At 44.2% G+C, this 25,543-nt stretch overlaps 1 protein-coding gene across 2 annotated transcripts in view; it reads left to right on the top strand.

Moving 5' to 3' along the window:
• Nucleotides 1-25,543, top strand: part of SETBP1 (SET binding protein 1) — a 338,312-nt gene that overhangs the window by 235,886 nt on the left and 76,883 nt on the right. For both annotated transcript variants that reach the window (XM_081150041.1, XM_081150042.1), the window contains exon 4: nt 1,249-4,708. In XM_081150041.1, coding sequence (XP_081006167.1) covers nt 1,249-4,708 — 3,460 coding nt within the window. The remainder of the gene's footprint in view (nt 1-1,248; nt 4,709-25,543) is intronic.

Genomic DNA, 25,543 nt, shown 5'->3' with positions numbered 1-25,543 from the left:
TACTTCTCAGTGGCGATATTATCCAAAGCTTTCTTTAATTTACTAACATTTTCCCTTCCTTAGCAAATGTTAGGGTAATGCATGCTGTAAGTTTACTACTCTGTGAGTAAAACAGGACATATAATAAGCTTTGAGGAATGCTGCTTTGTATTGGGAGTGTGGCTTGAACTCTACCTGGAACAATTCAAGCATCTCTATATTAAAACTAGTCTTAATACCTCCAAATGATGTGTTCGCTATCCGTTCCCTTTATGCTTTTATAGACACCGGTTATGCTTGGCCCCTAGCTCGGGTCCTGCTTTCCCTAAGGAAGGTGCCGGAGTCTGAAGACATTCATTTAAAATCAATGTAGGGGAAACCACAGCTGACAAGTTCAGAGGTGTGATCTTGAATGATAATGATTTTTTCCTGGCACATTTGTTCAGGAGACTCAAGGTTCCTTTTGAGAGTATCCAAGAGTTTCCTCAAGAGAGCAGTCGCTGCCTAATGTGGTCTTAAGGACACCTCAGAGGACTCACTCCCAAACGCAGCCCCACTCCTGGAGCCAGCAAAGGTTTGAAGGCTCTTCCGTTTTTTCTCCAAGCCTTTGGCCGGCCCGCTTCCCCCACTCAGTCTTCAAACTTCCCCCTGAATTCCTCAGCGTGTGCTGCTTTGCCCTTTCCCAGTGCTTCCTAATGAGCTACTTGTTTGAGTGCAGAGATGTTGAAATTCAGGATGAAGCACACACAGAAATGGACTGCAATCAGAGGCAGCAAGGGAAAGCCATGCATCTGAGGAGAAGCCAGGGCAGATATAAGAGGCAGCTCTCTCAACACTGGGCTAAAAAACCCCACAGGGTATAGGGAAGCTCAGATTCTCCCCTGGACACTGCCACCTTGGGCAGGACTCTGGTGTTGAAGTTTCAAGTTCCTCATTTGTAAAATATAGGCATTGAGCTCAATGACCTTCAGGTCCTCTCCTCTCTCTAAACAGGTTATATTCTCAGATTGCATTTAACAAAATTAGGTTAAGTTTCCTGTCATTTGGAGGGCAGGGGAGACATGATTAAAGCATCCTTATTAATGTTCAAAATCAGTGCATCATATTTTTACTACTGCAATTGAAAAACCCTCCATAAAGCATTCTGGAATTAAAGGTGGCTGTTTCCAACTTTCACATCATTAAGCTTTTTCAAGTTAAATTGTAAATAGCTCCAACATGCTCATCTTTGTTTCTCTCTCTCTCCCTCTCCACTCCGCCCACCTTTAGGCTTACGAGCGGCCACAGAAACACTCAGCTCTCCATTATGACCCAGGCCTCCCACAAGACTTCACCGGTGACACCTTAAAACCAAAGCACCAGCAAAAAAGCAGCAGCCAGAACCACATGGACTGGTCCACCAACTCTGACAGTGGACCTGCCACTCAGAATTGCTTCATCAGTCCAGAATCTGGCCGAGAGACTGCAAGCACCAGCAAGATCCCAGCTCTTGAGCCCGTGGCTGCCTTTGCAAAGGCCCAGGGTAAGAAAGGCAGTGCAGGGAGCACATGGAGTCAGTTGTCCAACAGCAGCAAAGATCTGCTTTTGGGAGGTGTGGTTCCATCCCCAAGCAACCACAGCTCACCAGCCCCACCCAGCAGCTCTGCCGAGTGCAATGGGCTTCAGCCCTTGGTCGATCAAGAGGGGGGAGGAGCAAAGGAACCCCCAGAACCACCTACTATAAGCAGCAAGAAAAAGTCCAGTAAAAAAGATGTGATAAGTCAAAACATACCAAACCCAGACCTGGACTGGGTCAAGAATGCCCAGAAAGCATTTGACAATACAGAAGGGAAAAGGGAAGGCTACTCCACAGATCATGCCCAAGAGGCATCACCAGCCAGGCAGAATGTGAGTTCCGTCAGTAATCCTGAAAATGACTCGAGTCATGTCCGGATTACTATCCCTATCAAGGCACCCTGTCTAGATCCAACCAGTCATAAAAGGAAAAAGAGACAGTCCATCAAAGCAGTGGTGGAAAAGATCATGCCAGAGAAAGCTCTGGCTTCTGGAATCACTATGAGCAGTGAAGTAGTTAACAGGATACTTTCCAACCCTGAAGGAAGTAAGAAAGATCCCCGTGTCCCTAAGTTGGGTAAAATGATAGAGAGCGAGTCCCCCTCCATTGGCCTTGAAACGGGTGGAAGTGCCGAGAAAGTTGTCCCGGGAGGTGTGTCGAAGCAACGGAAGCCATCCATGGTCATGACGACTCCCACATGCACAGATCACTCTCCATCAAGAAAGCTGCCGGAAATCCAACATCCAAAATTTGCTGCAAAACGGAGATGGACTTGCAGCAAACCCAAACCCACCAGTATGCTTCGGGAGGCAGTCATGGCCACCTCCGACAAACTGATGGTGGAACCGCCGTCTGCGTATCCCATCACCCCATCCAGCCCTCTCTACACCAACACAGACAGTCTTACTGTGATCACGCCGGTCAAGAAGAAGCGGGGACGACCAAAGAAGCAGCCTTTGCTCACGGTTGAGACGATTCATGAGGGGACTTCCACCAGTCCGGTCAGTCCCATCAGCCGGGAGTTTCCTGGCACCAAGAAAAGAAAGAGACGACGCAGTTTAGCTAAGTTGGCCCAACTGGTACCGGGAGAGGACAAACCCATGAGCGAGATGAAATTTCACAAAAAAGTTGGGAAGCTTGGAGTATTGGATAAGAAGACCATCAAAACTATCAATAAGATGAAAACACTCAAGAGGAAAAATATCTTGAACCAGATCTTGTCCTGCTCCAGCAATATTGCTCTGAAGGCTAAAGCTCCCCCGGAGACCAGCCCTGCAGCAGCAGCAATTGAGAGCAAACTGGGCAAGCAGATTAATGTCAGCAAGAGGGGAACCATCTACATTGGCAAGAAGAGGGGCAGGAAGCCAAGAGCAGAGCTGCCACCCCCATCCGAAGAACCCAAAACAGCCATCAAGCACCCAAGGCCTGTTTCTAGCCAGCCGGATGTTCCAGCCGTGCCTTCCAACTTTCAGTCACTTGTGGCGTCTTCACCAGCAACTATGCACCCACTTTCAACACAGTTAGGTGGGTCAAATGGCAGCCTGAGCCCCGCCAGCACTGAAACCAATTTTTCAGAGTTGAAAACTATGCCAAATCTCCAGCCCATCAGTGCTCTTCCAACCAAAACCCAAAAGGGAATACATAGTGGAACCTGGAAGCTGTCTCCACCCAGGCTGATGGCCAACTCACCTTCACACCTTTGCGAGATCGGGTCACTCAAGGAAATAACACTGTCCCCTGTGAGCGAGTCGCACAGTGAGGAGACGATCCCGAGCGACAGTGGCATTGGGACAGACAACAATAGCACGTCTGACCAAGCAGAGAAGAGCTCAGAATCCCGACGGAGGTACTCTTTCGATTTCTGCTCCCTGGACAACCCGGAGGCCATTCCGTCTGACACCAGCACAAAGAACCGGCATGGCCACCGGCAGAAGCATCTCATTGTAGACAACTTCCTGGCCCACGAAAGCCTCAAGAAGCCAAAGCACAAGAGGAAACGGAAAAGCCTGCAAAACCGTGATGATCTCCAGTTTCTAGCCGACCTGGAAGAGCTCATCACCAAGTTCCAGGTGTTCAGGATCTCCCACCGGAGTTACACCTTTTACCACGAGAATCCGTATCCCAGCATTTTTCGGATTAATTTTGATCACTATTACCCGGTGCCATATATCCAGTATGACCCGTTGCTCTATCTTCGTAGGACTTCAGACTTGAAGTCAAAGAAGAAGCGTGGTAGGCCTGCAAAAACCAATGACACCATGACAAAGGTGCCTTTTTTACAAGGGTTCAGCTACCCTATTCCCAGTGGAAGTTACTATGCACCCTATGGAATGCCTTACACATCAATGCCTATGATGAATCTTGGTTATTACAGTCAGTACCCAGCTCCATTGTACCTGTCGCACACGCTCGGAGCAGCTTCCCCGTTCATGAGGCCGACAGTGCCACCACCTCAGTTCCACACGAGCTCCCACATGAAGATGTCCGGTACAGCGAAGCATAAAGCAAAGCATGGAGTACACCTGCAGGGCCCCGTCGGCATGGGCCTCGGTGACATGCAGCCATCCCTGAATCCTCCCAAGGTCGGCAGTGCCAGTCTGTCCAGCGGTCGACTCCACAAGAGGAAACACAAACACAAGCATAAGCACAAGGAAGACCGGCTCCTGGGGACCCACGACAACCTGAGTGGTCTCTTTGCAGGCAAAGCCACAGGCTTCTCCAGCCACATCCTGAGCGAGCGGCTGAGCAGCACAGACAAAGAGCTGCCCTTGTTGAGCGAGAAGAGCAAACATAAAGAGAAACAGAAGCACCAGCACGGTGAGGCCAGCCACAAAGCCTCTAAGAACAGCTTTGAGGTGGACACCCTGTCTACGCTGTCACTGTCTGATGCCCAGCATTGGACGCAAGCTAAGGACAAAGGCGACTTGAGCGGTGAGCCTGTGGACTCATGCACAAAAAGGTACTCGGGCAGTGTTGGGGATGGTGGCAGCACAAGACCGGAGAGCCTGGACGTGTTCAGTGAGATGAACCCTTCGAATGACAAGTGGGACAGTGACATGAGTGGGAGTAAAAGGAGGAGCTACGAAGGCTTTGGGACGTACAGGGAAAAAGACATCCAAGCCTTCAAGATGAACCGCAAAGAGAGAAGCTCTTACGACTCTTCCATATCTCCAGGTAAGGCCAAGCTTTTCTTCAAACCGGGACCATCTTGTCACTTAGCTGCCAGGGTGTGCTCTTTAGAGGCCTGCCGTCTTTGGCACGCTGCATTCGCTAGTTTGCAAAGAGGGAGGGACCACGGGAACATCCTTGCACGTTGGAGTCTGCCGCACGTTTGATACATTGGTTACTCGGTATTTACTGTCTTTACTCTCTCTTGGGGGCATTGCCTGAGAACAGGGGGCCAGGAGGCAGCCCCAATAGCTACCTGGACTACAGCCATACACACTACCTTTATGCTTTTGATTAAACATTCTCGTCGGATCACATGGTACAGTTCGCTAGTTGGGTAAAGACTCTAAAAACTCAGTAAGAATACCAACAAGATCCCAAGTGTGTCCATGCTGGACATGAATGAATATGTAGTTTATCTGACGGGCTTTCTCTAGAGATCACGCATCCTAGGTTGAGAAGTCTACAGCTGAGCCATTGGAAGCTGATGACAAATGAATCCTGAAGTCTACCTGATAAGGGAGCCATAGGCCCAGGCAATATTGTTTTCTCTTTGTTTATGGGCATTTGATAAGCTGCCTTGGGCAAGCCCCCAGAGTGAAGCCGTGGCTGTCATTTCACTGGAAGAAAGGGCGAGAGCCTGGTTGAGAGGTGCTGCAAGCCTTCTAGCCCCAAAGGGACCTTATTGCTGCGTCTCTTGGCACATCCACTGGGAATGGGATTTGCACTCTAATCTCTAAACTATTGGTTGCTACTACAAAGAGCCCATTCCTTATCAGTTGCTGGCAGAATTTCCTTGCTAACCTACCCACCTATATAGACTTTCTTTGCCCTGGAAGAGTCACACTTCTGCATAAGTATCCCTTTGTCCCTGTTCACAAATCACATAGATAAGACTCCTGTAAAATGGAGCAGTAATTTACTAGGAAAACAGTAGACACTCCTTCCTTAGGAACTGCCAAAGCTAAAAGGATTTCTCATATCCTCCTTGCCCCCAAATAGCACAAAACCCCTGGCCAAAGGTTGGTTTTAAAGGACTAATTATCCCTGTTCAGGATTTGGGTGTAGCGTGTCACCTCTGTTTATAATGTGTACCCCATGCTTGTTCTTTTCCTTCCCAGGGAGTCCATAATTAGTGAAGGGGAGGGCAGACTATTCATGAAGAATTGGAGACATTTTCTAGGCCGACAGATTTCAGGAAGAAATATATGAGTTAGAAGCCACTTAAAGATCGCCCTAAATTGCCACTAGCTTGTGAGTGGCTGTGCTAGATGTTCTCCTTGGTTAATGAAGAGACCAATTAGTAGTCACAGCCCCTGCATTTGCTCAGGCGATAAACGGCCCACACTTCGTGGCTACCCAAAGTGGATGTGCTCATCTAGGTTTTTCACGTTTCTCACCATCAGGCTTTGTTGAAGGTGCTTGGGTTCTTTTTGTGGAAAGCCTGAGTTAAGCCTACTAGGGCAGGAGTTGCTCGATCAAACTTTCACATGAGAAATACTATTGCTTTCTCTTTGAGCCTGATGGAATTGATTCACGGGACCAAAACTAGCTATGGTCAGAGGGTGTTCTTTTTTTAAAATTCTCTTAATGTTGTTGTGCTAGAAAAATGATGGTGTGTTATTGCTGAGAACCTACAAGCAAGACTCCCAACTTAATAGACTTGAGGAGCAAGATTCTCAAAAGCTATCACCTGCTATTGTTCCTTACTAGGTTTCTCAGCAGTCTCCCTGGGATATTTTTTGTAGCTGGACCATATTTCTGGGTGCTGGTTGAAATTTCGCAGTCACTGGGTATGTCTCTGAGGGTGCTTTCACTCTAGCCATAGTTTTTCCTTGTGTTTGCTTTCACATGGTGGTCATTACTTTATTTGAAGTTCTCCTCCCCCTGCCCATCTGACTTGTTTTCCAGCCAGCACATGAGGTGAAAAAAGTAGGTATCATGACCATGTCCTGAAAGAAAGCTGGGTGATTCAGCCTAAGCATTGGGGGCTGGTCCTGACTTTGTTAGCAATTCCTTGCATGACCTTAGGCGTGACATTTCGTTCCTTATGGGTGCAGTCTGCCAATCTGTAACTTAAGGGGTTAGGCCACACCTCTTTCATATAGTATGTTTTAGTTCTTAAAGCCATTTCAAATACATCTTCATAACACCCCTCTTGCAGTTTTAGAAGAAAGGCATTTTCATTCTAGTTCTACAAATCAAGACACTGAGGCTCAGAGATCAGGAGGCCTACCCAGGTTCAGAAAGCTGTCACTGTTGATCCTGAGCCCAGGGACCTGCATAGCAGCTCAATATCATGTCACTCAACTAATTAAGGCCAAGTCTAGAACACAAGTCCTTGTCCCTAGCCCATTGCTTCTATATTCCACCACCGCCCTTCCTCTCAGAATCCCATCTACCCTCTGCTTACATGCCTTCCTCTAAGACACCTGCACAGTGATTATGTGATGGTTGCAGAAGAGAATAATTTAAAAAGAAACTGTCTCTTTATTCAATCCCAACTAATAAAGAAGGGTTCCTTCTGGCCTTTTTCTAAATATCAGCCTGGAATTGTGTACATGGACAGAGCTTCCGCCTCTGTCCTTGCTGAAATCCAGTTCTCTGAGTTATTGTGGCCACTGCTTTGTGCCCATCTCTGTGTTATATGAGTTTATTTTTTCCTCAACATTTTTAATGAATCATAATTCTTGGTGGCTTCTATGTCCACATGAGTTATGCTTTTTGTCCCTACACATAGTGTTGAATATCATACTGGAACAGACCAGATTCCCTATCATTCTTCTCCCTTCCAACCTTGGCCTCTCCTTGCCTATATCCCAAATGTTCCCTCTATTTCTCGACCCCTAAAGCATCAGGGGAAAAATGTCTTTGGGAACACTCAGAACCCAGTGTCAGAGTTTGTCAAGATTCCCTGAAGAGTATTCACCTTAATGAAATACACTCCAGAGAGTGACAATTCCCATTGAAAGATGGGAGGCAGGTAGGAAGAGACTGAGGTTCCTGGAGGCATTCAGATCTTTCAGAGACTTTATCTGGGTCAAGGAGTCTGTTCGGCTAGATGATGCTGAGGGTCATGACAGGAAATAATCATCTGCCCTTCCCACCACTTCTCTCCTTTCACCTTTTCCTTCTCCATCCTGGATTCATTGCTATAGCATCTCAGTGTCTTATTTCACATGAGCTAGTCTTCTCTAAAATAGATGCGACATAAATATAGATACTATCCTTTAGCTTATTGAAGACCAGATTTAGGAGCTGCATCCAGAGAGGACTCTGAGCGCTCTCTGCGATCAGAGCTGATACAAGGTCCCATATAAATGTAAACCATTACCTTTATGGAGATAAGGCATAGAGACCTCATTTTGCAGTAGCAACAGTTGTGCACTCCATTTTCTCTTTCCTGCTAGAAAAATTATTCGTTCTTCATCCACCTGCCCCAGCAGGTGGATGCCTTGTTCTGTGAGCCCCCTTACAACACACCGAGAGCTTAGGAGCCACACAGATTCCTTACCTTATTTCTGTATTTTACTCCTTCTGTTCTTTTGGTTTTAGAAGGCAGTAGCTCTTTTGACCTATTTTCTAAATCTCCATTTATAAAAATGCTTGCCTGGGTCCAAATAAGGGACCAATAGTGGGAAGGTGCAAGCCACACACTTTCAGAGTTGGAAGAAGCATTATCAGCCCTCCTTAGCGCCTCTCTCCCACCAGGCATCACCATCCTGTGCATGCTGACATGCGGCAGATTCCAAGAAGAGCAGACCTGTCCAAGGTTGACAATACATAGTCAGGATATGCTCTCAAAGCCAAGTTATCATAAGGCGGTGGAAAAGGCCTCTAGTGTGAGTGATGTTCTTTTTGCGCAGACCACTTGGAAACAATCTTTGCATATTTTGACCTTAGTTCATGCCAGGAACTTCATACATCTTGACCACTGCTGTCCAGGTTCCCATCAGATATTGGACAGACAGTGAGAAGAGTTAATCCAGTTGTGTTACCTCTTAGTCTAATGTCATTATTAGTCAGGTAGTCATTCTGAGCCCCCAAATGTCAAGTACTCTCCTCATGATGAATGGTTGCTAAGAACAAATCCTTAGCTCACCTCCCAGATATCACAATCCTGCCTAAAGTTATCTGGAGTCCATTGAGCCTGGCTGACTCCACTTCTCCTTGTGGCTCGTCTTGCCCTTTGCCAGCGCTCTTATCAGCTCTGTGGGGCAGCCTCTGTTGTCACTCACTGACAAGAAATGGGTGCCCAAGCCAAAAATAACACAGAACCTCCTCCAAGCAATCATTCAGATGAGGAAATTAACCACATGGATGAAATGCCGTGAAAACTATACAAAAGAAACATGTGTGAGGAGAGTTTTCTAAAAATGGAATAGAAGGAATAAGCGGACTCATGGGAGGAGAAAGTTAAGACCAGGAAAAAAGAAAAGGTAAAAAATGGAAAGCTGATGAAGTGTAGACTGTTTAACCTTAATCCAAGTGGAATTCTGGGTTATCCTGTGGGAGGAAATGAAAGATTAATTAGCCAATGGCTGCCGTGTGGTTTAGCCGGATTATGAGTACCTGCCCCAGTTGCGTCTCCTGCACTAACCAGCTGAAAGACCTCATCTTTTTGACTCTCAGTTTTCCCCTGTGAGACTATGAGAGTAAAAGTTCTGACCGGGCCTGATAGTCTAGGAATCTAAAAGTCTCTAATTTATACAAAGGAATTTGAATACAAATACTCAGACACATCCAGATTGGGCAAGTAGGAAGAAAATGCCTGAATTATTGGCCACAGTGGCCAATTAATTAGCTGTTCAATTAAGTGCCCAAACGCATCCCTCTGGTCCCTCTCTATTAATCTGTGTGAATCAACCCATTTATTTTTGGCTCCAGCCATTTCACTTAGCCATTTGATCTCACCTTTCAAAAGGTAGAACTTCTCATACCTGGCTCCCACCAACAAATTAGCTTGCTCCATGTGTGGATTGAAGCAAGTCTTCATCTTAGAAACAAACAGATCAGAATACTGAAATGACCAACTGTATGGGAGCAGATAGAACAAGCTTGCATTTATATTTAGACTCAGAAGTAAAATAATCTTAATAATGTAGCATAAACACCTTTTGCTGGCAAGCATATTGAGTCTTAAGAAGGTCAAGTGACTAATTGGTAGAAGAGATCTGACTGGGAAGACAGAGAAGCGTAGCATCTGGGAGAGGGAAATGGGAAGGAAGAGTGAGAGACAATAAAGAAAAAAAAAATCAGAAGGGTGAGTTGTGGGAGAGATGTTAAGCTATATGTTTTCTTTTGCTGTGAGCTATTGTAAAAGGTAAGCATCTCTTTGACAATAATTTGGTTTCCAGGCTATCTCTGGGGACCCATGTTTGGGACTGGAAACAATCTTTGTGGGCTCTGATGGAAGTCATTTTTTTTTCCTTTCCTGTCTTAACAATTGCACATACTTATTTTATTGAGCCTCCCAAGGTTCCTCCTAAGGTTTCCTTTTGGAAACCAGAAATTAATCAAATTAAATGTTGTGACCCATAACTTTCTGGCAATGGGAAAAGAAAAAAGAAAATAAAACAAAAAACTTAGACTCACAGCATCTCTTTAGCTACACTGAAATAAGAAATCCAGCCATTCTGCCTTTGGAGCATGAAGTCCCCAGGCTATTTATCTTCTCACAGTTGGCAAACGTTCCCCTGTCCTGGTGGAAGTTTTTATTTATACCTCTGTGGCTTTGGAGAATTCTGCAGATTCAGGTGTGGATGCAGAGAAGTCACAAATTTGACAGACTTGGCTTTGAGACAATGTGGAGCCTTTCTTGGCTAGAGAAGTCAGCAAAGCATGCCTTCCAAAGGCTGGCCTGTCACCGGGATGAGATAAGGATGGTGCCTGTGGAAGGACCCTTCAGAAAACCATTTCTTCACTCTATAAACAAAAAAGCGATGGGGCTGAATACTTGCTAGGATTGTGGCCTAAGCTTGTGCCAGTGTAGCACTTAATGCAAATTGGCTGAATTCAAGGGAAAGTGATAAAGACGAGAGAAAATTTTAAAAATATGTATCTAGTGTATGCATGGTGTGGCATAGTCCTGGGAGAGGACTCAATGTTTTTGCCCTCAAAAGGTTACAGTCCAGAAGGTTCTCCTCTATAATCTCAGGGAGGAAAAGAAGTACAACTGATATTTTAAGACAGACTATAAGGCCCATCAGAAAGTCATAGAGAAAGAGCTGGGGCTGTTCAAATAAGGGGGAGACATCTCCATGTTTTCGGCAGGGGAAGGGGAGAGGTGGAACCATGCTTCTTTAGAGTAGTTACCATTCGAGCTGGGTTTTGAAGGATGTAAGAAGCTTCTGGAGAGCCCAGATGGTGGAGAGGGGTGGGCCAAATACAACATAGAAAGGAAGCCATGGGGGCAAACGTATTTAGGTGGAAATACCCGAGAAACATTTGGGAAATGGTGTTTAGTTTTATTGAGGTTAAGGTCTGAAATTGGGGGATCATGGCAGATAAGGTTGGAAAAAATATTGTGATTGTGACTTAGAGGGTTTTCCTCCGGCACTCTGGGGCTTGTGCTTAAGATGGCATTGGGAAACCATTTTTTAAACTGGCAAAAGTCATGAAATGACCAAATTATGCTTTATCTTTGTTCCCCGACCACTCCTATCCCCTAGTCTGGGTTGGGCAAACTTGCCCCATCTTTGCATTCTTTGTGTAATATTGTAATTATCCATTTCTTGTTTGGATTGTACCCACTACCTGTCCTTCCTCCTCCACTCCACCCCCTAGATTATAAATATCATAAAGGCATCATTATCTACTCAGGTTCTCAAGCAAAAAATAATAGTAAGGAGTCAGTGATTCATCCGTTTCCCTCTCTAATTAAAGTCAAAGATGGTTCCAGTTATGTTTGCCCCAGGTAACTAGAAGAGTGGGGGCACGTGAACCAAATTATAGAAATCAAAGAGAGAATCTGGTCGGCGTATGAGGAGATGAGCTGTTAAGGCAGCGGTTGGCAACACTGTACAGAGCTTAGAGCTAGAGACTTATCAAAGGAGAGAATTACAGGGAATGAAGTCAAGAGGGCGGGAGGGAGGACCCTGTGGCCCACCTTAAAGAGAGAGACATAAGAGAGGATCAGGGAAGATGCAGGGAAAGAATGACAGAAATGCTAGAGGAGAGCCAAGGAGTCAAGGAAGAATGAATTTAAGAAATATGGGGTAGCCAGTAGGGCCAGAAGCTGCAGAGTTCATGGACAGTAAAAACAAAACAAAACATGAGAATATGTATGAACTTATTGGTGGTTCTGAAGACAACAGAAAAGTTAAAGACTGTGTATTTAGCACCTAGTATGTTAAGGTGTGGTAAGCTGTGTGCCAAATCCAGATGGCAAAGAGTTAATGAATAAGTGCTTGATGAGAAAACGGGGGCTGCAGGTGCAGAAAGTGAAACTTTGTTGTGGTTCGAGCTGAGCTCTAGCTTCTAAGGAGACTTCATTTCTTACAGTCAGCCCTTGATGGGAACCGACACACTCATTCTCAGCAGATCTTAAGTCTCATAACCCCCAATTCTGGGCATGTAAGGACAATGCCAGAGTTCTGCCTCCCCTTAAAGGCCATGTATAGAAAAAAATAAAGGTTATAGTATTTTTAAAAAGATAAGACGTTCCAAGCCAGCCCCCCCTTTTGTGTCTCACAGACCTATAGGCACTTAGATTTTGATTCTGGTAATGGCTGTTTGAAAACCTCCGAATACCCCGCTCTATCTGTGGTACCATGGTTGTTGGCTGTGCTGATGTGAGTGTTTGGAGAAACAGTCCAGGTTATCACAAGTTCTGGTAAATGGATTGTTTATTGAATGTTTACTAAGTGCAAGGTAATATAGACTAAAACCCAATCGTTGGTCTTCTAAAGGTCTTTATCATTTTGTGGAATAAAATGAATGTGGTGGTTCGTAAAGAACTTACCATTTTCAAGAATGATTGAGAGCTCTTTAGCCACTTAACATATAACACAGTGCCAGGGGCAACGAGAGAGAGTAGAAGAGAAGAAAAGGCAAGGAAGGGCTCCTGACCTCACGTTCCTCATGAAACACTGCAGAGCATCTCAGTTAACATACAGACCAGGTGTAATTCGTGCTAACTCAGTGGCCAGCAGTGGAAGCCCAGAGGGATCCAGGATCAGAAAAGATAATAGTGTTCAAAAGACAAAATCCTGGAGCTGAACCTTGGATAGTGGATGCGTGTGTGGGGGATGGGCAAAGATGGACATCTGTTTGAGTACAGGAAGGCACCTGGCTAGACTAAGGGTAGCAGTTGAGTGGGGATGGATTTTTAAGAGGATTTTTAAGGGGTGTGGACTGTACTCCAGAGGAAAGGGGGGACACATTGGTGCGAAAGGGTGCTGGGTGCAGAGGGCATTGAGCCTGGTGTTAGGTGCTGGCTGAAATGATGACGTATCAGAAAACATGCCTGTTCCTCCAAGACCTTGTAAAGGTATCAGGAGACAAGAAATGGATATATACATATATCAAAAGCAATTAGAGAGAGTCATGAGAGTCTACACAGTAATGGCTAGAAATAAAACCCATCCTACAGGAAAAAGGACCTATAAAGTAAATTTCGGTGTAATAAATTGCATGTTGTAAAAATAAGTTGGTAGTATTGGTGTTTGCCTAATTACATAAGGATTCAGAACAAGATGAATAAAAAGCAGGCGTTAAAGGGTAGCGATTGACAGAGTAGAGTGAGCAGGTGGTTGTGCGCCCCCCAGTGAATGGGCTGGGAGGTTGGTAAGGAGATGGGCTCCCTTTGGTGATGGAGGATCTGAGGACAGAGAGAGATAAAAAGCTTTCCTGGAGGCTACATCCCAGGCATCCCTTACATCTGAACAGGGCGCTCTTTTTCAAAACACATTTCCTGAGTTTTATTTGATCTTCAAAACCCACTGAGGTTTGCAGGTAGGTGTTGCTCTCCCACTTGACAGGCAAGGAAATCAAAACTCAGAGGGTGAACATCTTTGTGCAGAGTCACCGAACCAGTTTTGCACAGAGAAAGTGCTGGGTCCCAGGTCTTTTTTTTTTTTTTCTATTAGATTTCTGAAGTCTTTGACAAGGTCAATAGAATGACTCAGCTTCTGAATTATCCCTAAAGAACCCTTGCCAGTGGGTTAAATAGTGGAGCCCAGAATAAGGCACTAGCTAATTGGCAATTTGGCTAAATTTAGTTTTCTTATATAAAAGGGATCTCTTTGGAGCCAGGGTCAGCCAAGCCCAGGGTATGAGGCAGATTCTGTGTGGAGCCTTCATCTCCCCTTGGGAACAGAAAGCCCCGGACGAAGCATGGGGATCCTGAAAATCACAGAGGAGACACAAATGGAAAGCAAGAATATGCTTATTCACTAAATCAGAAAGCACTAAAGCTAATATTTAAAACTTTGTAATTTTTTAATGAAAATTTTACGTAATTGTAAGGACTTTACACATCTACTAGTAAGCACACAAAACTTGCCTCTTGAGAGTGCTGTAAGCTAAAAATGAAAATGGAGTGTGGCATTAAAGAAGCTATTGGTTTGGGGCTCCATCTCAAAAGTTTGGTAAATTGTTAAAGAGGAGACTTCATCTTCTTTTGAATGTCCATCAGGAATTGGGATGCTGGCTGAAAGGACCATGGTTCTGACCCAGTTTCTCATGTCTTATATTTCAAGTAAGACAAAGAGGTTTATCTTACAGGATATGCTTCTCTGTGCTGTTAGTTACATGTGGTTTTTTTACGTTATTTATTCTAATCATGCAGTTTTAAAAGTATCAAGTGCCAAATAGGTATAAGCCATAGTACTGGGGCAATGTTACAGCTATGAAAATATGGAAGGGACAACTTGTCACCCTTCACTAGAAGTGTCATGGTCTCAAAAATCCGTGTTAGTGTGTCTCCTACAAAATAGCAAATCCTTTCACACGAGATATCTTTTTTCTCTGTGAGGTCCCAACAACAATGAAAATGGATTCCCTGAGCATAGCGCAGAGCACATTATCGTTTGAAAAACAAAAACATTTATTGTTTTTTATCATCTAAAAAGATGCCTGTTAGTGAAGAAAGTTTGGAAAATTTAGAAAAACACCTGTAAGAAAAAATAAAGTCACCTTACAATCCCACTAAATAACCATTATGATAATGTAAATGCACAGGTCCCAGCTGATGATAACTGTCCCCTTGCACCTTTACTTTCTGCCTTCCTCCACCCCTGCCCAGGAGAAGCTAGAGAGAGCTAACCCATGCCCTCTCCCTCATCTTATTCTGTTTCTCCTCTCTCCCCATCACCACTCTGGTTGCCTGCGTTTTTTAATTTTCTCTCAAGTACCTTCCCAGAATTGACCACCATAACCTTTCCTTCTGCATTTTGTGCCATTGCCCAGACAGGGGAGTATATTTTTTTAAATAAATGCAGCAGCATTTGTGGATGAAAACCGTCTAGATTCCAGACTGTCCTATTTAAGATCTCCACAAGCATTCAAGTGCCAGGACAGCAACCAGGAAGGGGACAAATTAGTCATGGCCGAAGATGATTGCCAAAAATTTTTTCCAACAGTTGCTGAGTGATGAGTGTTTCTTCTCAGATCAGAATCTGACAAGAGAGAATGCAATAAGTTTCCAAAACTTGAGATCCACAACTCCACCCTGCAATGGAAAATGCAACCAGCCAGTCTCTGTCACAAATACCACCCCCATTTTGCACGCACGTGTGCACACACACACCTTGACACACACTCACCCAGAACAGGTCAAGTTATGGCTGCTCTGATTGGTCAGTGTTGCTGTCACTCATACCAAGAGCATTTAAAGGGAAGGACCCAGCTAATAATTTTAGGTTTGTGACCCAATGGATTACCTTGTACTTGCTTATTTTCTTCCTGATACACCTATAGATATTTCTAAGGTAAGGTTGTAAAGCAATAGTTCCTATTTCAGAATATAGCTTTCCTGTTTGTTTTTGCTTCTGTTCCTCCTCAACCAGAAAGTCCATATATGTGTGTGTGTGTGTGTGTATATATATACTCTGAGCTGGGCATTTGCAGGGGGCTCAAGCAATGGAGAAGACAAGGTCTTCCAGGAGATTTCTTAAGTTTTCATGGATGCTGCAAATAAAAGTTTATCAAATAAAGTAGCTTAAATAGCTTTTCTCATCAACTTTTCCTCCATTAGTTTCCTAGTTCTGATTGATATTAATTATGTTAGGAAAAAAAACTGTCTGAGTGATCTGTCTCATTTCTGGGTGTCTTCTGATACTGGTGAGGGTTCTGAGTAAGTCCCCCAACACAGCAGATCAGCTCCACCTGCATCTAGTAGCCATTCAAACCCCAAAAATATCCATTCATGTGGGCTGACCTTCTTGGCCCAGAGCAGTGCTTCTCTATTTCATCACTAAAATTAGTGATCCTTTTGGCAGTGATCAACCCAGAGCAAAACTTTATTATATCTGCCTCCCCCTTATAGCTCTAACTAAACAAATATATTAATTATTGAAATGAAAAAAGAAGAAGAGAGTAGTTTTTCATGGAACACCTAGAAAGGCAGCCACAGGTAAATGAATAATTGATGCCAGAGCTAGAAATATCAGTTCCTATTGCATCAAGTCCAAATTGCTTTATCTGGCTTAAAAGACCCCCCTTTATCTACTCTCACAGCCTCACCTTGTTGCCTGATCATTTTCAGCTTATTCTGCTTCGAGGTCTGCTAAATCTCCTCCTTATCCGACAGAAAATACCACAATTAGCCCCCCCTCTGACCCTCCAGCCACCACACTGCCCGCTTCACGCAGAACACCTCCTTTCCTGTATGGCTCCCCAACCCTACCTGCTTACTTTCTTAACCATTCAGCACCCCCTGCTTCCCTGATAAAACTCGAATAGCTTCACTTTCATTTCATTTCGGTGCTTATTTATACATGACCTTGTACTGTTTACCTTAATTTTAGGTGATGATTCTTGACTCCGATAAAATTTGAGTTTGGGGCAGGGGCTGTGAGGATCCTATCATGCCCTTCCCGTAGCTTCTATAGCCTTAAGGCGGTGCAGAGCACAGATCTGACAGGGACTGACCCATCGGGCCGCTCCTCGCCCAGCACCAGGGGTTCCTGGCACATGCTTTGGAAAGCACTAGCTTAAGAATAAATTCAGCAACTCCTAAGGCAGCCTGGTAGGCTAAAAAAGCTCTGGAGTTAAAGCCTCTCAGATACAGATGCTGAATCCCCCGCTTACGGGCTGTGTGACCTTAGGCACCTTCGCCTCTTTGATCTCCCTTTTCTTCATCTGAAAAATGAGGCTATTAATACCTACCTGGCAGAGCTTTACGGGAGCCAAATAAAAGTGGAGTATACACAGGAGCATCCAGCACGCTGCTTAACACAGTCGTTAATAATGTTCATTTCCTTCCACTTCCACTTTGGGTAATATATTCAAGCGCAGAAAATACAACACAGCAGACCGCTATAGAAATCTCCTTTTAGCAGCAGGCTTTCCCTCCTAATTACACTCTTACTGGGGAGAAGTTAAATCCTTCTCTGAACACACATACACACACGGAGGGGCAGGCATCAGCTGGACCACGATTGTATTTGATGACAAAGATAAGGTGTCAGGGTTATACAGTGATGGATAAGTAACCAGAAATCCGCACTGCACCCAAAGATAACTGCAAGTTCCCTGTGTAGGCATCATCTGCGGGACTTGGAAGTTCTCCTGACAGGGGTGGCCATTTCAGTCCCCTGGCATTTGGACTGTCACAGTGAGAGTTCGTTAGCACTATTCTGTAGCATCTGTTGTAGACCAACGTGCCTGCTGACCCCAGGCACAAAAATGCAGCGAGAAGAGAAGTCACCAAATTTATCTTTAGTTTCTATTGCTGCTGTAAAAATGTATCACAAATTTAACAGCTTGAAAGAACACAAATATATTATCTTATAATTTCTGTAGGCCAGAGGGCCAACAGGCTCAACCGGGTCCTCTGCTTAGGGCCTCAGGGGGTTGAAATCGAGGTGTGGCAGGGCTCTGCTCCTACTGGAGCTTCTGGAGAAGGATCAGCTTCCAAGCTAATTCGAGTTGCTGACCCACTCAGTTCTTTGCACTTCCAGGACTGAGGTCCCTGCTGGCTGTTAGCCAGGGGCTGCTCTTCGCTTCTCGAGGTTGTCTGCATTCATTCTCGTGCTTTCCATGTGGCCTTCAGCAGCAGAAGTCAGATCTCTCTGACTTTCCCTTGTCCCTCATCTCTCTGACTCCTAGACGCTCCTCTCCCACCCCCTACCCTGGTGTTCCTGCACCTGAGACTTCTTGCTCGGAGATCCCACCGGCTTCCATACCTGCTGACTTTTGCACACACTCCTTCTTTCTCCCAGAGTACCCTTCCAGGGGAAGATAATAACATTATCCTCGTGACTGACAACCTATGTTTTTGTAGCTCCCTCCTTGTGTTCTGGTAGGTAAAGGTAGGCCTACCTCACGGAGACTTGTTGTGCAGTAAAACAAAAACAACTCAATTATGGTACCACAAATTGCTAAACTGGAAGGTAAAAAACTCAGGAGAGGGGCGGTTCATTTTTAGACTGAAGTAGCATGTGGAAGGCTTTATGGAGGAGGCAGTACCATATCTGGGCCTTGAATTGGCTATTGGTTATATTTAGCTAAACGGGGAATATAGAATAGCTTGAGACAGATACAAATATATATGTAGTGTTCTTTGAAAAAAATATTGCATTTCTTCATTCTTATACATATAAAAGAATGAATTTCTTATATGTACATATAAGAAATTATATGCAAATTTATATATGTATATGATTCCTGGGAAGACAAGAATAAACAAGATAGATAGTGCTCCTGTATTCATGCAGTATTTACAATCTACTAGTTGATGCAAAAAAGAAAAAATGCAAATAAAATAATAACAAAATGTAATAAATTTGGGTGGAAAAAAGATTAATAGTGGGGCCTGGTCTGCTTGACTTGAATGGCAGGTCCATGTGGAGGACTCGGGAGGAGGTCGCCTGGGTGAGGCATGTCCTTATCAGGCAGCTTTGACTGTCAAATGGAGGGTTTTGATTCCTGCTCCCAGCAAGAGAGGATTATAAAGATCAAAGAAATGGCATGATAGTCACTGCAGACTAGTATGGCTGTGACATTACTCACCTTGATCATTTAAGTAGTTGCAGACCATCTTGCAATTCTGGTATATGTCCAGATGACTTAACAAACCCTTTCTTTATAAGTAGGCAACAGTGGCTTTCTCTCTGATCCCTGCCTGAATGACTGAGTTCTAGTCACTTGCTCTTTAAGAGGGTCCCAGTGAGATGACCGGCCACCAAAACCTCAGTTTATAATCCAGGAGTAGCTTGCATGCTAGGAGGAGGTGGCTCAGAACATGTATTAAGTCAAAATATTTCTCACTCATAATTTCTTTTCACAGTTCAGAATCTGTTTTATTCCATGTGAAAAAGAAAATAGCTCCCTTGCTTGGATTTCTTGCTGACATTTCTCTTTTGTCGGGGTCAGGAGCAGGGGGGGTTCACGCTGAAGGCTCACTGTACCTCACACTGCTCTGTGGCATTTTCATAAAATACCAACCACCAAAATTCTAGTAATCACAAAAACATGTGCTTTCTTCTATATCCACTAAAATTCTCTCCCTAAAAAAAATTAGAAAGTTCAGAAATTAAATTAGAAAGCTAAACTCGATATCTTTAAATTCTTTTGGTTTCAGAAAAAAAGCTACAGTTTTTCTGATTTCCCTTCAGTTAAATGTTACTCCTGAATGGGGCAAATTGTACCAAAAACCCAAAGAATTGAGACTGTGACATGAGAGGAGGATTTGTGTTCCCTTACTAATAGAAGAAGAAACCCTCAGTTATGTCTAATCTTTAGGAACGCACTGCCCTGTCCAACCCACAAACCGTTGGCAGCATCATGAGGCTACACAGAATGTTCTTTTAAGCTATTTCCCCCTCCCAAACCTTTCCTGTGAAGTTATAAATCTCAGCATTTAGAGACTTTTTTATTCAAGTAAAGTATGGACTTTAGGTTGGGTCTTTTGGCCTCATTTCTGCTGGCCGCACGCTGGAGAGGTGGTCCCAAGAAAAGCAGGCACACACTTAGCTGGCTGGGCCTGTGTTTGCCTTCGTTGGTGAAATCCCGTTTGTTCCTCCTACACCCAGTGCCTACTTTGTGCAGCTGTGACTGAATAGCTCTGTGCCCGCAGGAGGAAGTTTAACCCAACCCCTTATAACATCCTCCTGATGGAAAAGATGAAATCGCTCTGAAGGGAGCCGCACTGCCACCTTGCATTTCTTCATATTCTGTTTGTACCTGGCCTCCTGTTTTTCCTCCCCATTGGTTTATCTTGCAGCAGGCAGAAGAGTGTGGCCTCAGGTGTAGCTGCACCCTGAAAATTTTCAAATAATGTCCACTCAAGGTCAAATAGACAAGCAGATGCCCTAAATCTGCTACTACCTTTGAGGAGAAGAATACGAATTCTCCACATCTGGTTATTTAGCACACTTTTGGGGATGGTGGCTTCTATTTTGCAAAGTACATTCATGCATTCGCTCCTTTGAACATCACAGCCCCATAAGCTGAGAATTCATATCACTTCCTCTGATAGCAGCCTCGGTGGATTTGCTTGAGAGCCCGGCCAACACATGGCAGGCACTCTCTGATTTAGAGCAGTGAGCTGTCACTGGAGGGAACTGGGAAAAGACAGAGGCCAACCACAGAGGTTGTGCCGGGAGGCCTTGGGCACGTGATGTAAGCAACATCCATCTCTGATTTCTCAAGTCAAAATAGGGGTAATAGTTTCCACCTCATAAGGTAGGTTTGCTTATAAAGTTGTAGCATAAGGTCTGACTCATTAGAAGCATGCAATAAATGTTGGTGGTTGTAATTATTGTTATTATTAAACACATAATGTGTACCTATGGTATTCCAACCTTTATTTCATATTTAGCATTCAGCGGTTCCAGTCAATTTTCAATCATAAGATATGTATGGTTTCAAATGCATATGATTATTTTTAAACAAATAGGTATTAAGCATCAACTTGCATTGTGTTCAAGGACTCAAATACACAAAACCTTAAGATCCAGTTGCTGCTCTCCAGGGATTGCCATTCCAAGAAAAGAAGAGATGCACAGGAAGACAGGGCATTGGGATGCCTTTGGTACTGAGTCAGTGTGTGCCCAGCGTCCAGAGTATACTCCCTGTAGAGCCAGAAAAGACAGCATTTGAAGGAAGATCTGGATAGAGGGAAAGAGCGGATGCAAGCATTGGCAGCAATGACAATAAAGACTGGAGCCACGACACAGCCCGTCCTGTTAGGGATGGGAGGTGAAGAGGGGCCTGCCCATGGTTTGAGATGCTGGGGGTGGCAGGGACAAAGAGGAGGGGTTACTCCACAAGGCAGAGAGATTTGGACTGCTCCCCTGAACTTGGGATACCATTCAAAGGTTTTAAGCTGGCAGGGGGTGGAGGGAGGGGTGACTGATATTCTCAGAGTTATGCCTTAGAGCAGGCTTTTCAGACTCCCTGTGGCCTAGAACTATAAGGCTGCAGAACTGCAGAGAGAGAGGGAGGTGTTGAGGACAATTCACCTTGCTTACCATGGTGCTTCCATTACATAAAAGGCTTTGAGGTTTGAAACTAAGGCCCAGAGAGGCTCTCTGCTGATTCCGATCTGGTAGACCTCCCCATGGGGCCTCATGAGCGCAGAACAGGTGCGGCGATCAGATCTACCAAAGCCTAGAAAAACAAATCCAGACAAGCAGCAAATATATGGAAGGGGAGAAAGGTAGTACCTGATCTTTTTAAAATAAAATAAGAATATCCCAAACTGTCACAAGAGCAAAATTGAGTCAAGGGCAGACCATTTTCACCTAGATAATACAGACCTTTTACAAAATTTATTTTCCATTCAAATATAAAATATGCTACATAGAGAAAAAGAAAAGCAATGAATCAGAGATACCTAATTAGAAATACTAAATTAGCTTGTACTGTCTTTAAAAATTGGGTTGACTATCTTTTTGCTCTTTGTGAACATGTATACTTTACAAGGGTGCTTTTTGAAATCTGATTTTGACCAATACTTGTTTATTAATTTCTCTGTGTGTGCCACGAGGCATATAAAAGATCAGTTAGGGGTACAAAAATAAAAGATAAGATTGGAAATCTTCAGATCCAAGGAAAGAAGCCCTCACCCATTCAAATATTTGCACTTCTCTGACCTTAAGAGCCCCTCTGCACTAAAAAAGAAAGTCATCATTAAGAACCCTGGGCTATGGTATAACAAGCACTGTGTGCATCTTCAGTCCTGCTGGATGCTGGACACTGCCAGCACCTCGCCTGTGGGACCATTCATTTACCATTTTCCATTTACCACAGAAAGGAGTTTGGACTTCAGCTCTATGTTCCTGACTATTGGTTGCATTACACAAAAATAAATTCACTTTTAAATACCATTTATAGTTTTTCTCATGTTAGCAATCCAATCATTTAACAAATCTATTAACTATTAAGTCACTCAAGTTTGAATGAGGAAGATGCTGTGTTTGAGAATGGTTGATACCCTAAAACTAATTCTCAGCATTGTCTATAGGTGTTCTGTAAAAAAAGGGTTTAGTTATTAAATAAATCCATGAACTATGAAAACAAACAAACATATATGGTTATCTATAGCAAAGCAGCTCATCGCTTTTAACACACCTATGGACAATGTGAATCCATCCCTAGAGGAAAAGTCACTTTTCCCAACTTCTCTGACTGCACAACTCTTATCTTTCCAAATCCACCCAAAAACATATCAAGGAATACTAACATTCTGCAGAACTTGGTTTGGGAGATACTAATCTGATTTAACCCCCTGAGATTAGAAATGACAGAATCAAAACTCAGAGGGTTGAGTGTCCTGGCAGAGATCAAGCCAGAGTAGGACTAGAACACAGGGCTGCTGATGCCTAATCGGACTCCTTCCACTTTCCCTCTGCCTTGAGGAACCTTTCCTTGGAATCCCTTCTCCAGGTGAGGGGTGTGTATTCAGTCAGCCGGGAGGCAAGCTTTGGGGCAAGAGCGTGTGTGCTTGTGTGTGTGTGCGTGTGCATATGTGTTTGTGTGTGTTCATACATACATATAAACCAGAGCCCCACGGGGCTTTGAGGACTCCTTCACATAAGACCCAGGGAATGCTCTGGAGCAGGAAGCAGGTGCGGGAACAACAGGCCCACAGCGGCAGTGGATTTGGAGGCCCCTTGTTTGCGCTCCGCATTAGCCTTGGGCTGTTGCAAAGGCCAAAGCTTGGCTCGCATTAGAGATCTGAAGCTCTGACATTCAAGAAGCTCCAAAGCAAATGAACCTGAGTGAGTAAATAATTAAACCACAAAGAAAAAGCCAGTATTGAAAAGAATGTTAGCCACCTGGTGGAAACCAAAAAGCCAGCGGTGGGGAAGTCCTCTGGCCTTTACCTGAGCCCTGTGCCTAGTCTGGGCTCTGAAACATGTCCAGAAGAACACGAGTGAGCCATCCTGTGCCTGTGGTCTTAGAATGGTGAGACAGGTACAGCTCCTTCGGGCTGAGTACATTCAGGACAGGTAGGGAAATAATCCATTAATGGGAATTACAATTAGTAGATGTTAGGGGCACTGGCTTCAGATTGCTTACATTTGTACCCCAGCTCTGTCACTCACTAGGTGATCTGGGTGAGTCATTCGCTTCTCTTTGATCCATCTCCTGTCTATTACATCAGTAATATTTGAGTAACATATATGACATCAGAAAAGTGCAGTGACAATAAAGGAGTGACTTTAGGAGAGAGCCTGACATATTGGAAGTACTCAAAAAGTATTTCTCTATTTATTTTGTTGTTGTTCTGAGGCCCATAGACCTTGAGGTTAAAATAAAATAAAATATGGCCTTGGGAATCAGACTTACCTGCAACTTCAGTTTATAGAGTTGAATCTCAACTCTGTAAGTTACTAGCTCTGAGACCATATAAGCTCTCTAAGCCTCAGTTTCCTTATCTGTATAATGGGAAATAAAACGTGTCTATTCCAGGACTTACTGGAAGGATTTAAAAAACTGATGTGTATAAAGAATGAGAGTTTCTAATCTGTGGTAAATCACCAATACAGGAAGCTCTTACCATCTCTGAGGTTTCTCCTGCCTCAGAGATTCCTGTACCTTTATAGTGAGGACAACCCCCCAGGGCATTCAAAGGCTTCTTGTAATAATCAGGTGAACCAGACCTAAAACTGTTCCCTTAAGAATGTGCAGGGAAGGAAAAGAAAGCATACTGTTTGTGTCTTCTTTCTGATCCCAGGTAGAAAGAGCCCACGGAAATCTTTTGGACATGGTTTGGTCTATTTTGGATAAATACAGCAAAAGAAATAGAGGAAGTATGTGTGCACAACTGATATTCTGTGGAAAGAGAAAGGAAAGGAGAAAAAAAAAAGCAAAGGGAGGGAGGGCAGATAAGCTTAATCTAAGTTTAGTTATAAACCCTGGCCAATGTTCAATTAAGAATTAGCACCAGCCGGAAAAATGGGCTGCTGCTGGCCAGGGTCCCGGCTCATTCTGTAGAATGAGGGACCACGAGTGGGGAAATGCTACTTGATAGATGAATTGGATTGTGAGTAAAATGCTGCCTTCCAGGCACTAGCCTTTGGATTACTCTGTTATGTTGATTTAATTCAGATCCTTGGTGTTTCCTGGACATTGACTTTTTAACCTTAATTGTCTTCTGATTTATTAGTAGGTGGCTGTGCTTTTTATGTTTCCCTGGTAGAAGTTTAAATCTTGCTTCCCAGAAAGATCCTGGAACCTGGGGCAGATCTCAGGGCAACCAAGTTCAATTCACAGAGACCAATTAGGCCTGTAAACACCAGTGTCCCTGAAGCTTTAACCCAGTGCCTGCCCAGCTACAAGGAGACTGTCCCAGAAGGCCACTCATTGGCACTGCAAATAAGAAGTGCTGGTGAATTTCTAAAATCTTCCCAGTTTCTAGTACCAAAAATTTCAGTGGCACGGTACACCTTTCAGCTTGAGGCCCAGATGCTCTTCCTGTTCTTGAGTCTGGGATTAAGTACACAGCACCATAAAACTTTCCATATGCCTAAAACAGATCCCTCCTCCCCCCACAGCCAGGGCTGCTCCCAGCCCTCGGGTCAACACTACTTTGGAAAAAGCAAGGGGGAAAGAGCTCCATTATTCCTCTCCTTGCAAGGAGACTGACAGTCACAATTGATGACACAAAACACTGAGACAGGCTCATATTTTAAGAGTGTCAATACAAGCGTCACCCTGCGAAGGTCCTGATTTCAAGAGGCATCGCACTGCATGTATCGCAAGCCAGCTGCTTTTCTGTTCCCACTGCAGGGGGCACAGAAAAAAGCCAGAAGCTGGAATTTGTAATAAGGTGTCTGCCTGGGCAGAGTAAACCATGTCATTTTATCTTACATCTTACAGTGATAACAATCAGGAGCCCCAAAAGTGCCAAATCCCGAAAGGGTGAGCATTAGGAATCTAATCCTAATAGCATAATACATACCATTCAGTATTTGCGTTCTTTCACTGTGATCTTTACAATGCGGTGTGTGGGGCCAAATATAGATAGTCCCATTTAACAGATGAGGCAAAATTTGAAAGGACTTTCTATCAAAATAGAGAGCTGTCTTGCTGTCATTCTTAGCAAAGTGGACAGCACCAAGCGTAGTGAACCTTTGTAGGTGGATGTGGAGACGTATGTGTGAGCAACGCTGGCCTGATGGGCCTGCCCGCTGCCCACGGTGAAACTCAGTGAATCAGGACTGTCAG

Source organism: Miniopterus schreibersii (assembly GCF_964146895.1).
Source record: "Miniopterus schreibersii genome assembly, chromosome: 10".
Classification (NCBI taxonomy): domain Eukaryota; kingdom Metazoa; phylum Chordata; class Mammalia; order Chiroptera; family Miniopteridae; genus Miniopterus; species Miniopterus schreibersii.
The sequence above is the reverse complement of the archived record's forward strand: the minus strand, read 5'-3'. Positions and strand labels throughout refer to the sequence as shown.